This window comes from Haplochromis burtoni, unplaced genomic scaffold (genome assembly GCF_018398535.1).
Source record: "Haplochromis burtoni strain Fernald_Lab_line unplaced genomic scaffold, NCSU_Asbu1 Contig_356, whole genome shotgun sequence".
Classification (NCBI taxonomy): domain Eukaryota; kingdom Metazoa; phylum Chordata; class Actinopteri; order Cichliformes; family Cichlidae; genus Haplochromis; species Haplochromis burtoni.
In genome coordinates, this window is record NW_024582717.1 from 457248 (window position 1) to 469203 (window position 11956).

General features: G+C 40.8%; 2 protein-coding genes across 5 annotated transcripts in view; one reads left to right on the forward strand and one right to left on the reverse strand.

Annotated features, from left to right (window-relative positions):
* Positions 1-1598, forward strand: part of tpm2 (tropomyosin 2 (beta)) — a 23114-nt gene extending 21516 nt beyond the window's left edge. For all 4 annotated transcript variants that reach the window (XM_042228823.1, XM_042228821.1, XM_042228824.1 and 1 more), the window contains one exon: positions 990-1598. In XM_042228823.1, the coding sequence (XP_042084757.1) occupies positions 990-1072 (83 nt within the window). In that variant the 3' untranslated portion in view covers positions 1073-1598. The remainder of the gene's footprint in view (positions 1-989) is intronic.
* The window catches only part of LOC106633673 (carnitine O-acetyltransferase), a 13921-nt gene continuing 3475 nt past the window's right edge, over positions 1511-11956 (reverse strand). Inside the window, exons 2-7 of the mRNA XM_014340335.2 lie at positions 9225-9344; positions 5774-5896; positions 5004-5139; positions 4562-4624; positions 3146-3283; positions 1511-2779 (exon numbers count right to left, since the gene is read on the reverse strand). Coding sequence (XP_014195821.2) covers positions 2588-2779; positions 3146-3283; positions 4562-4624; positions 5004-5139; positions 5774-5896; positions 9225-9344 — 772 coding nt within the window. The 3' untranslated portion in view covers positions 1511-2587. The remainder of the gene's footprint in view (positions 2780-3145; positions 3284-4561; positions 4625-5003; positions 5140-5773; positions 5897-9224; positions 9345-11956) is intronic.

Consider the following 11956-nt stretch of genomic DNA (forward strand, 5'->3'; position numbering starts at 1 on the left):
CAATGTGTGTAGGACTACTTTAGTCCTATTTTTGCATGTACTGAGTTGCTTCTAAGAATCTATATTTCATATTGAACAATCTGTATTTCATACCGTAGCCTACTGTATATAACCTGTAGGCTGTACAGCAGGCTTTATTTTACTATAGTAGGCTATAAATTAAAACATGTTGCGTGTTTATTTATCAGGAGCATTTCCTTTCATTTCATTTGATCCTTGAACACCTGTTAACGGGCGACCGTGGCTCAGGGGGTTGGGAAGCGTATCTGTAACTGGAAGGTCGCCGGTTCGATCCCTGGGCTCTCTGTCCTGGTCGTTGTGTCCTTGGGCAAGACACTTTACCCTACTTGCCTACTGGTGCTGGCCAGAGGGGCCGATGGCGCAAAATGGCAGTCTCGCTTCTGTCAGTCTGCCCCAGGGCAGCTGTGGCTACAACCGTAGCTTGCCTCCACCAGTGTATGAATGCGAGAGTGAATGAATAGTGGCATTGTAAAGCGCTTTGGGTGCCTTGAAAAGCGCTATATAAATCCAATCCATTATTATTATTTGACTCAACTATTCTATTGTAAAACTCACACTGGCTGTAGCTCAGGTGGCAGAGCGGATCAGCCACTAACCAGAAGGTCGGTGGTTTGATCCCAGGCTGCTCCAGTCTGCATGCCAAATATCCTTGGGCAAGATAACTAACCCCATGTTGCTCTCCGATGCATCCATCGGTGTGTGAATGTGTATGAATGTTAGATACTTAGCACTTAAGCTTAGAAGTGCTTGTGTAAATGAGTGTGATTGGGTGAATGAATTAGTTGTATAAAGCGCTTTGAGTGCTCAGACAGAGTAGAAAAGCGCTATATAAGAACCAGTCCATTTACCTTTTACACAAAGACTATGCATAACAACTTTGCATTTGAGAGCAATTCGATTTTTTAGATATTCATCATAGACACAACATTAACTTGGAAGGTAACTTGTGTCTTTGTTTCCAACTCTAGAGAAACTGGCCCACGCCAAAGAAGAAAATCTGGACATGCACCAGGTATTGGACCAAACCCTTTTGGAACTCAACAATCTATAGTGACCTTTACAGATATCAGTGAACGACAGCCTGAATGAAAGCAGGAGGAAAAACCAGATTCATCTTTCATAATACTCCCAGGCTGCATCTCTAAAATAAATAAAGGAAATATGAGGGTTTGCTATTCTCATAATTCTAAAAGCAGGAGCAAGAAAAACACCTTTTGCAGTGAATGTGAAACTTCAAAATATCTTAGATATTGTCAAAACTTTAATTTCAGTTTAATAATGATTGAACTAGAACATCAATCATGGAAACAGCTATATTAAAAAACAGACATTTATGTATCACAAGACATACAGTATGTGCATTGTCACCGTTATTAAAGGATAGTAAGATTAAAATTGTTTTAAAAAGAAACCCAGCTATGTGATAAAAGAAGGTTTTAAGTATTATTACTTTTATTTCTTGCCATGGATGACATTTTAGGTTTCACCTCTTCATTTTGCCGTTGTTACTTTTCATGCTTTGTTCTTTATATGGAGATATGAATACTGATCCCTCAATAAAAGCCAATATATAGACATGTTGGTTTTGTAATTGTAATGCTTTATTTTATAGGTCTGGAAATGTCATGGTAATACACACACAAACATGAGTTTTTGCTGCTGTTGTCATGACCACCACACGTTCAGTCAGACATGGCGGCTTTGGAATACAGCATGGGTCTGAAATAGCAGGATAGTTAGTAAAAAAAAAATAAAATAAATTCTGCACTAAATATCCTTCTAACATTAAGACTTCATTTAGGCTTCTGCAGGGAATCTACATCCTAACTTACATAGTACCGGAAAACCCTTTCCCCCCCGTACACCATAACCAACTGAAGGCTCAGAATTAAAATACCAAAATACAAAACCATGAATTACAGAGACAAAACAAAAAAATCTCTAGAGAGATGATTGGCCTGGTGATATCCTCTGAGTTGTGGAAAAGGTAAAAGTGTGGGGACCTTCCACATGCCATCAGTTCTTCTGTGTTGACAGACAAATTGCATATTTTATCATAGAAAATCTCCTGGACAGTTTTTTCAAATATTCTATGTAAAATCATACATTTCAGTTTGTTTTTTTAATTAGGTACTTAATAGCAAGTACAATGTGTCCAACTAAGCCTTGACATTATGGTCATATATCTGAGCCTTAAAACAGAATGGATGGAGACCTTTTCGCTTCACAATAATTAAATATCTTTTTAGCCACCTATACTTCTTTTTTAACACAAAAATAGGCGTCAAATTGACTTCAAAAACAGAATTGCCTGGACAAGTTAGAGAAAATCTAAAATGAATTCAAACACTTGGCATCAAATGTATACAGGTTCAAATATATAACTCACTTAAATCTTTTAATAAGTTGTACAAACTTGTATAAACTTCTCATTAGTGATTACAATTGACTACAACTGATCATTTCTTTTTACCAGCATAAACATTTGCTTGACCAACACTGTTGGTCAAGCAAATGTTGCATTCAACAAAAGTGAAAAGCCACCACTTTATTCATGTCTTTGTTTTCACAGTATGGTCCTCATGTCCAGCAGTGCATCCTCCACAGCTTTTTTCAGCTCTTCTGAATTATTTTCTGTGTTTGTTTTGAAGGCTGACAACACAAAAGCCATGTCATCCTTCAAAAGAGTATAGCATATATCATACGTTTTACGTTGATAAGGACAAGCACATGGGAGACAACCAGATTTGGACTGCACCTTGTGAAGTAGAACAAAGTTTGACATAGTGGTTAATTATTGTGTTAAACAATATAGTTGTTTGATATGCACTTTGTGAGAATGATTGAAACCTCATTAGCAACACAGCTAATACCATGTCATATAGCCTAAGGGTGTCCTTGATCTTAATAGATGTGTTGTGTTCATCATAACTATCAGTTGAGGCTGAAAACAAAAATAATATTTAAACAAAAGAATATAAATGAGTCCCCTCCTCATCAGTTTGGAAAGATACCAATTGGAGTAACATTAACCATTTTTTGCGGCAGACAGAAGTTTGATTATGTCTCTAGTAATATAATACTATTAAGACTTTGTCAGCTCAATTTCAGCTGTGCTCCTCACCTGACTTGTAGCAAGTCGATAGTCAAAAACTTTATCAAAGGAGGCGTCTGTGAAGATGTCCGGCATGGGAATATTTTTCTCAGTTGCTTGGTGCTGTAGACCCAGGAAGTGCCCAAAGACTGTCTGTCCACTAATTTCCTATTACAAAGAAGACAACTCACAATGTTTGCACAGGACTAAACATGACGTGTAGAGTGCTTACACAGCATTTTTCAGACAGTCTCAGCACAACAGCAACAAAAAGGTCTGATTCTTTTATCCATGTTTGCATGGGTTTTTTGTACCCCATAGTTTTATATCCTATGGTCATCTTCTTAAGCCTAGATTATACTAACATGGACATGTAGAGCTAAGTAGCCATTCCTGATATACCTCTTTGAAGTCCATTGCCTAGGCCCATATGCAGGTGGTACATTTTGATGAAAAGTTTCATTTTGAAGAAAAAGGTCATCTGATCTCAGATTCAAGTCGATGCAAGCAGAGTTACAGATACACAAGGGATAACGTAGGCTTTCTGTAATTATACAGTCTCCATTTATTTAGGTTACCCATCCTTTGTTTTTACCATGGCTGTATAGAGAAGACTACAATCTAGTCATAATTCTAGATTGTTAGGTAAATACAATCTCTGATAAACTACAGAAAAACTAAGCCAAAACAAAGAAGCAGTGTGGGGATTTTTAAGGTGTTTTATTTATTTTTTTAAAATGTCAGTTTTCTGCTCTTGGAGGATTCAGCACTAAAGAGAAAGGCCATCAAATAATTTTAGAAGAGCAGTTGTTGCTGCCTATCAGTATGACAGTATGTCCTCTCTTCCCCCATCTTTGCCGTTCTTTCCTGCATTTATTACCTTGTTGGTATCAGTGTGGAGTAGAGTTCAGTATCTTTACAGAAGTCTTAAACTTTACACTTTTATTCATTGCCAATTGATGTCATATTAATGTGAGTGTCACATGTCCCCATAATTTACATTTATAGCATATTTGAAGTTTCCCAGAAATATCAGACAGCATTTTTTGTACCATGTCTGCAACAATCATCTGTTTCAGTGTCTGTCTCTTTAAATCAACCTGGCTGCTGCACTGCCCCTTTCAGGAAAGGATCTGAGTGATGGGAACAGCCAATAGGAACAGCACAGCTCATTCTGTAGTCTACACAGCTGCTCATACAGACTAACAGTGTGACTTCCATCACTCTCAACAATGATGTTATTTTTAAATACAGCTGAAAGATATGTAAATACAGAGCTTGTTAGTGGCGTTGTGTTTACCCAGCCTGGATTTAGAGGTGCAAAGTTTGTAAGCTGATTTTTACTGTAGTGTGGTGCGTGTTAATGTTAACATTTTGTTGTCCCATTTAACAGGAACAGACTGCCACTAAACTGAAGCACTGAGCAGTTTTGTCATTAAAACTCACCATGCTAGTGTTCCACTTGTGCACTTCTATAGCTTTCCTCAAAAGATCCACTTTCTCTGTGTTCTGTACAACAAGATTACAAGTTACAATTCATCACTTGTAACAAGGTAGTGTTTATGACAGAAGTTTGTAATCTAAAGCATTACATACCAGCAACATGCAAATAAGTGAAACTGTCAGCTTACTTCAAATACTGAAGTGACACCAAAGAAAAGTAGGCAACAGAACAGAGTGTTCTGCAGGTAAAAAAAAAAAAAAAAAATCCCATTCAGATTCTTCATGGGGATTGATTTGATTAGTCATAATGAAATCATCCACAGCAGATGTATTGTGAACTCTGACATAATTTTCTGTGGCACTGAGTTTTATATTCAGTGTCAAAGAAAAATAACTCTACCCACAATCCTAGAGTGAAATACCTGCACACACACCCTCCCCATACCTTCTTGTTTGGGTCATTAAAAGCCATGACAAAGGCAACTGAGGCACTTGAAGTTGAGGGGATTTCACCTACACGTCCCTGCCTGAAAAGTCGCATTGAGGCAGCTTCATAAGATGCACAGTGCTGCAGGTGCACCCTGCCAAGAGATTGGAGAAAAATATTTTAAACAACCTGTGTTCCAAAATGAAACCCCAATTCCAAAAATGTTGGGATACTGTGTAAAAACAAAATATAAGAGAAGTCAATGATGTGCAAGTCAAAGCTATGTTCTAGTCACACTACAATATTTGTTTTTTTATTCTTTATCTTTACAATGCATGGTTAATAAACAGACAAGTTTAAAACTTCAACATTTTGTTGGTGCAGCCCAAACCTTCTCCAAATTGAGAATTGCAACCATCACCAGTCTCATACAAATGACTTCATTACAGCTTAACAGTTGTAATGAAAATCTTGTGTCAGGCCCTTCAGAAGGGTCAGCTGGCAACAATCTAATTACTAAGCAGCCTATAAAGTTTAGGCATATAGATTAACAAAGAAATACATGTGCTTTTGATAAGGATCAACATTTTATGTGAATGTTAAATAAGCTTTGCTCTCAATTAGGTCTATGCAGGAAAAAAAATTGTTAAATCTGTGACTACAGCATTTTGTATGAGTGTGAACCCAGGTTGTTACGGTTAATGAGTTTAGGATTGTCTGTTCCATCTTAACTTGGTCAAGAAAAAGTCAGCCTACAGAAACATCTCCATAAGGTTTAGATTACTCACCTGTAGTAGGCCAGCTGTATAGCCATCTGTATGAAAGGATCAGGACTCATCTTGTTTGCTTTTAGAAAGTTTTTCCCATAGTGGCTGAATGAGAGAATACTGAAATCCAGGTCTTGGACGATTCTGTTGTGAAGAGGATAGGATAACAGATGTGTTTGTGTATTGCATGCTCCTGTTATAAGTATTGCTATTAAAATATGTATATATGCCTTGTTTTTTGTTTTTTTTGGCCTGTCCCGTTTGGCTCTTTTGCCATCAGAATTGTTGTCTAAAGGCAAAGAAAGATACCCAACGGATTTTACTTTACCAAATGACCATCCCAGCCTTGCCGTAATGGTCCATTTGATTCACCTTTTATTGTTTATTTTATTTTCACTTACTGAATACGGGACAGACTTGACTGGGGGAAAGAAGGGGAGAAAGAAAGAGGGAAAGAGAAACAGCTGAGAAGAGGGACGGGGGAGAAGGGCAAAAGACAAAAACCAACAAAACGGGCAGAGGAAAAAAAATGCATATATCAATCACCTGGATCACCTGCTGAGAAAGAAAAAAGAAAGCAAGCAGAAGAGAACAAGAGTAATAGAATAAACAACATCACAATGATATATGGAATATGACAGTAAATACTAAATATTAAACATTATTGTGCAGCACATAAGATCAACAGAACACAGTGTGCTTTGAGGTAGGAGCCAAAAAGGGTGTAGTTTGTGGGTGTGATCACCCGTGTGTACACCTGTGAGCATGGACGCGCTTGTTTTTGTTTTTTTTAAAAGGTTCCTTCATGTAATAGATCTGCTAGAGGGTGTGGGGGGGCCACAGCCCCGTCCTCCAGGGCGATGAGAGCAGGTGTGGAGGAGATCAAAACTCCAGACATCCAGAGGCCCCCAGAACACAAGAGACCAAGGAAGACCAACAGAGGGGCAGCCGCGCCACTGTCCCGAGAAAGAGCTGAGGAGAGTCCCAGATGAGGGCTCACTCAGCAGCCGCGGAGCAGAAGCCAGGGGGAGTTGCAGTGACGCGCCCGTGAGCTCCGCCGGCAGCCAGCTGCGCCTGAGTGACCGAGCCCCAGGCCGAGAGGCCGGGGGCACCCCACCTCCGAAGTGGCCCGAGCGAGCCCCAGGCTCCAGGCCCCGATAAGCGGCCGCCAAGGAGTGAGCCGGTGTGTACCTGGACGCTCCATCCCCGGACACAAAGAACCACCAACGCACCGATGTCTGAGGGGTCCGCCACTGGCAGGGGAAGTGGTGGTAGGGGGAGATAGGCCTCCAAACCTTGGAGGGCCTGAGATGTCCCCAGAGAGGTGGCGCCTGACACCCAACCTGACATATAGACACAGACATACAGGCACACACAGACACAAACATCCATTCCCACCCTCATGCTCTCATATGCACTTCACTCCACACTCAACCAACGTGGAGACAGACATAAAGAGACGTGTACACACGATCACACTCCCCAAGCGTACTCTACAAACCGGGTCTAGGTGACCCGCCCCTGGAGGGGGGAACTGCACCCAGACCCAGGTGGTGTTTCCCTTTTCCCTGCGGTGGGGGGAGGCAGACCGCCCCGACTCCGCAGCAGCAGGAGAGGCCCACACTCCAGACCGCAGTCGGACGGCCAACTCCTCCTCCTAGCCCCCCCGCTCCAGCAGGTCGCAGAGAACGGGGGTGAGAGAAGACTCCAAACCTCCCTCCACCCGCTCATTGTATGTTGATGCATGTGTGTTCTAATATATGCCTTGTTAAGTATGGAGAATGGAGGTAATGAACTATGGAGTTTTGCACTGCAATTTCTCTTTTCAGAATCAGGACACTGGGAGAGGTGGCACCAATGAAGGGAGGCAGGACAACACACAATGTATAAAACAGTAACTAATGATCAAATGCAGAATGAAAAGTGTCTTCCTTACTCACATCAGTGCATCATGGGAAGCCCCAGCAACCTACACCTATTTCAGTGTAACTAAAGAAAGATTCAGGGTCACCTGATCTAGTCCTACCTGTATGCTTTATCAAACAGGAAAGCTTTAAGCCTAATCTTAATTTTAAAAGTAAAGATGGTTTCTGTCTCCTGAATACAAACTGGAAGCTGGTTCCACAGAAAGGGGGCCTGAAAGCTGAATGCTCTGCCTCACATTCTACTTTTAAATATCCTAGAAAACGAGTAAGTCTGCACTCTGAGAGTAACAAGTGCTAATGGGGTGATACAGTACCATAAGGTCATTAAGATAAGATGGAGCCTGAATATTCAAGAACTTGTATGAGCAGGATTTTAACTTGGATACTGGATTTAACAGAGAGCTAAAGATAAGCCAATATGCCGTTGTTTTTTTTTTTATGTCACTGCCTAAGGACAGCATGTATAATGTGAAACAGAAGCGGTCCCAGAACAGATTTATCTGGAACACCATAAATTAACCTTAGTGTGTAAGGAAGACTCCCCATTTACATGGACATCAGATATGGTTCTAACCACTGCAGTGCATCATCTTTAATTCCTACGGCATGCTCAACTCTGTAATAAAATATTACAGTAATATCGAATGCTGCACGGAGGTCTAGCAGGACAGGCACAGCGGAGAGTCCACTCTCAGTCATGTTTGTTGCTTGGATAGAGAAAAAAAAAAAAGTAATGAACCCTGTACATAAAGTAACATCTGAGGGATGGTTATTTATTTTAAATGGTTAAAATTATATGAATCAAAAATTTCTTTTCAGACTCTCAGCCTAGCTACAGTGTTGAAAAGAAACCTGGGGTTATTTTCTTCCTCCTCAGAGGCCTCATGACATTATGGCCCACAGAGGGTTTTCCATTTCAATGTGCCTCGGTCTATAGCTGGGGGCTCATTTATAAACCTTTTAGTTTTAAAGTTGTGCTCCATTGAAAGTTACTTTGAAGCAAAGTTTAGTCTGTTTAGTCCATTTAAAATCAAACTCATTTGTGCATGTGTGAACATTTGATCACACTCTGGTGTGGATCCGACCAATCTAAACTTTAAAAGGTGTACATTTCAAGTTTGAGCTAAAAACTTCCCATAGCAACATACAATTTGCATTCTCATTGTAGCAAAGTACTATGGATGTGCAAAGGTCTGCAGGGGCTTACAACTAGCTGTGTAATGAATGGAAATTCTCTGTTCTCCAATAGTCCAGGATTACAGCACCTTCTTCAGATGTTTACTTTTGTTGCTTCTGCCCCAGACACATCTGGCCAATGAACTGAACACGACGCATTTTGCTGCGCTTGAAGTATACTTTGATTATTCTCTGTATGAAAACAACCCAAACCACGAGAGTTTACAAACTCATTTACTGATTTGAACTAAATGAACTATAGGTGTGAAAACACCCTTAGTCGTGTTTATTTGGGTTTTTCCTCTGGGGATGGATTTTTGTTTTCAGTGGGGCTATGCAACTAAAACTTGAGCAGTAGCTTTTGTACTCACTTATCAATGCTTTGTTTGGCCTCCTCAATTGCTTTTTTGATGTCAGCTGTGATGTTGAAGTGTAGTTTCTGAGGTGTGGGCAAAGGCACCGTGGGAGACTCTATGATCTCTAGTTTCTTGCTGTTTCCAAAAAGGAGGGCGTATACACCATCAAGTAGTTCATTTAAATCAGACACCAAACTGACAGGTATCAAAGAGTTCATGTTACTATCAGCTTACCTCTCCGCAGCAGAGGGTTGTTGCTCCTTAAATTCAATCAAGCGTTTTTTAGACTGGTCACTCTTAACGGACACTAAGCTGGGTTCAGATCCAGGATGATGTTTGCGTTTAATTCCGTGTTTTTTCCTGTGAATAATGATCGAGCAGTGATATGAGTATATTAGCAGTAGCAGCATTCTGGCTGCAGAGTTTCTGTGTGGAGTTTGCATGTTCCATGTTTGCATGGGTTCTGTTTACACATAGTGACCTGGTGTAAGAACACATTTGTTCCCATTTCTTTAGTTGAATCTATGGAAATGTCAGAGATAACACAGTTTGACAGCCATAAAATAGCATTTATGTACCAACGAAGTGATTCTCGAAGAGCTATTAGCTGAAAAATGGAAAACAAACCAATAAGCAACAGGTCTAAACACAATCTACAGCAAATTATCAGAATCTGAAAGTCGTGTTCTTAATAGCAAAAACTCCAACATAGATCTGAGTAAGGACCAGAGAAATGTCACTGGCGTCAGTGACAAACTATCACGCATTATTAATTCAATTCAATTCAATTCAATTTTATTTATATAGCGCCAAATCACAACATAAGTCGCCTCAAGGCGCTTCATAGATACAGAGAAAAAAAACCCAACAATCATATGACCCCCTATGAGCAAGCACTTTGGCAACAGTGGGAAGGAAAAACTCCCTTTTAACAGGAAGAAACCTCCGGCAGAACCAGGCTCAGGGAGGGGCGGCCATCTGCTGCGACCGGTTGGGGTGAGAGAAGGAAGACAGGATAAAAGACATGCTGTGGAAGAGAGACAGAGGTTAATAACAGATATGATTCAATGCAGAGAGGTCTGTTAATACATAGTGAGTGAGAAAGGTGACTGGAAATGGTAAATGGAGTAGTTCTTATATAGCGCTTTTCCACTCTTCTGAGCACTCAAAGCGCTTTACACAACTTGTGCATTCACCCATTCACACCCATTCGCACAAGCACAACTGACATTCACACACATTCATACTCCGATGAATGCATCGGAGAGCAATTTCGGGTTAGTATCTTGCCCAAGGATATTTGGCATGCAGACTAGGGGAAGCCGGGAATCGAACCACCAACCTTCCGATCAGTAGATGACCTGCTCTACCACCTGAGCTACAGCCACCTGAAAGGAAAAACTCAATGCATCATGGGAATCCTCCGGCAGCCTACGTCTATTGCAGCATAACTAAGGGAGGATTCAGGGTCACCTGGTCCAGCCCTAACTATATGCTTTAGCAAAAAGGAAAGTTTTAAGCCTAATCTTGAAAGTAGAGATAGTGTCTGTCTCCTGAATCCAAACTGGAAGCTGGTTCCACAGAAGAGGGGCCTGAAAACTGAAGGCTCTGCCTCCCATTCTACTTTTAAATACTCTAGGAACAACAAGTAGGCCTGCAGAGCGAGAGCGAAGTGCTCTAATAGGGTGATATGGTACTACAAGGTCATTAAGATAAGATGGGGCCTGATTATTTAAGACCTTGTATGTGAGGAGCAGGATTTTGAATTCAATTCTGGATTTAACAGGAAGCCAATGAAGGGAAGCCAAAACAGGAGAAATATGCTCTCTCTTTCTAGTCCCTCACTCTTGCTGAAGCATTTTGTTTTGTCGACGCATAAGTGGGGGCTATGCACATTCTAAGCTACTGTCAGAGCGCGATTGTTGGTAGCATTTATGGTTGAAACTGCTCATACTCTACAGATAGATGTTTTTCGGATTGGAATCCTGACCTCACAATTTGCTTTTTTTAGATTGTCTCAAGCATGTCGGATATGTTTGGAAAGTGTAGATCTTGTCCCGTGAGAGTGTGTAAGTGAGACATAAGGGCACAGTGACACGTGGTATGACTCTATAGGTTATTTTTCATCGAGTGCTTTCGGCTGTCTTTCCAAAGGAGGAAAAGAAAAGCAAGATTGACAAGACCTGAGACCAGGATATTTCAAAAAGGAGGAAAAAAAACATGACAAACAGGGAATGCTACTGAGGGGCAGAAAAAAGCCAGCACAGGTAAAACAATCTCTTATGTAAATGGACATTTCTATCAAGAGACTTTTTGCAAGTGTGTTGAAAGCTTAAGGAGAAAAAAAAAAGTATGAAGTCACAGATGGGCTTTCCACCCACAGGAAGCATTCTAGTGTGTTTTGGGTGGCAGTCAGAGGCACAGGCCCTGGCAGGCTCTTTAAGTTGGCTATTGGCACATTGAATGTCACCTCTCTGGTGGGAAAGCTGGAGTTAGTGCTTTCTCTAGATTGGGCAACTCCAGATTGAAACTACAGTAACTGGACTTTTACTTTCATAGCGCTTTGTTACCCTGAGCACTCAAAGCCTCAAGCATCTCCAAAGACACTTTTTTTTTATAATGTCAAGATAAAGCTAGTCATTGAAAGATGATCCGCTAGTCCCGGGTCACAGTAACTCTTTCTTTTAACAACGGGCGCTGTGGGTATACAAGATCACGATAAAGCCTCAAGCATCTCCAAAGACACT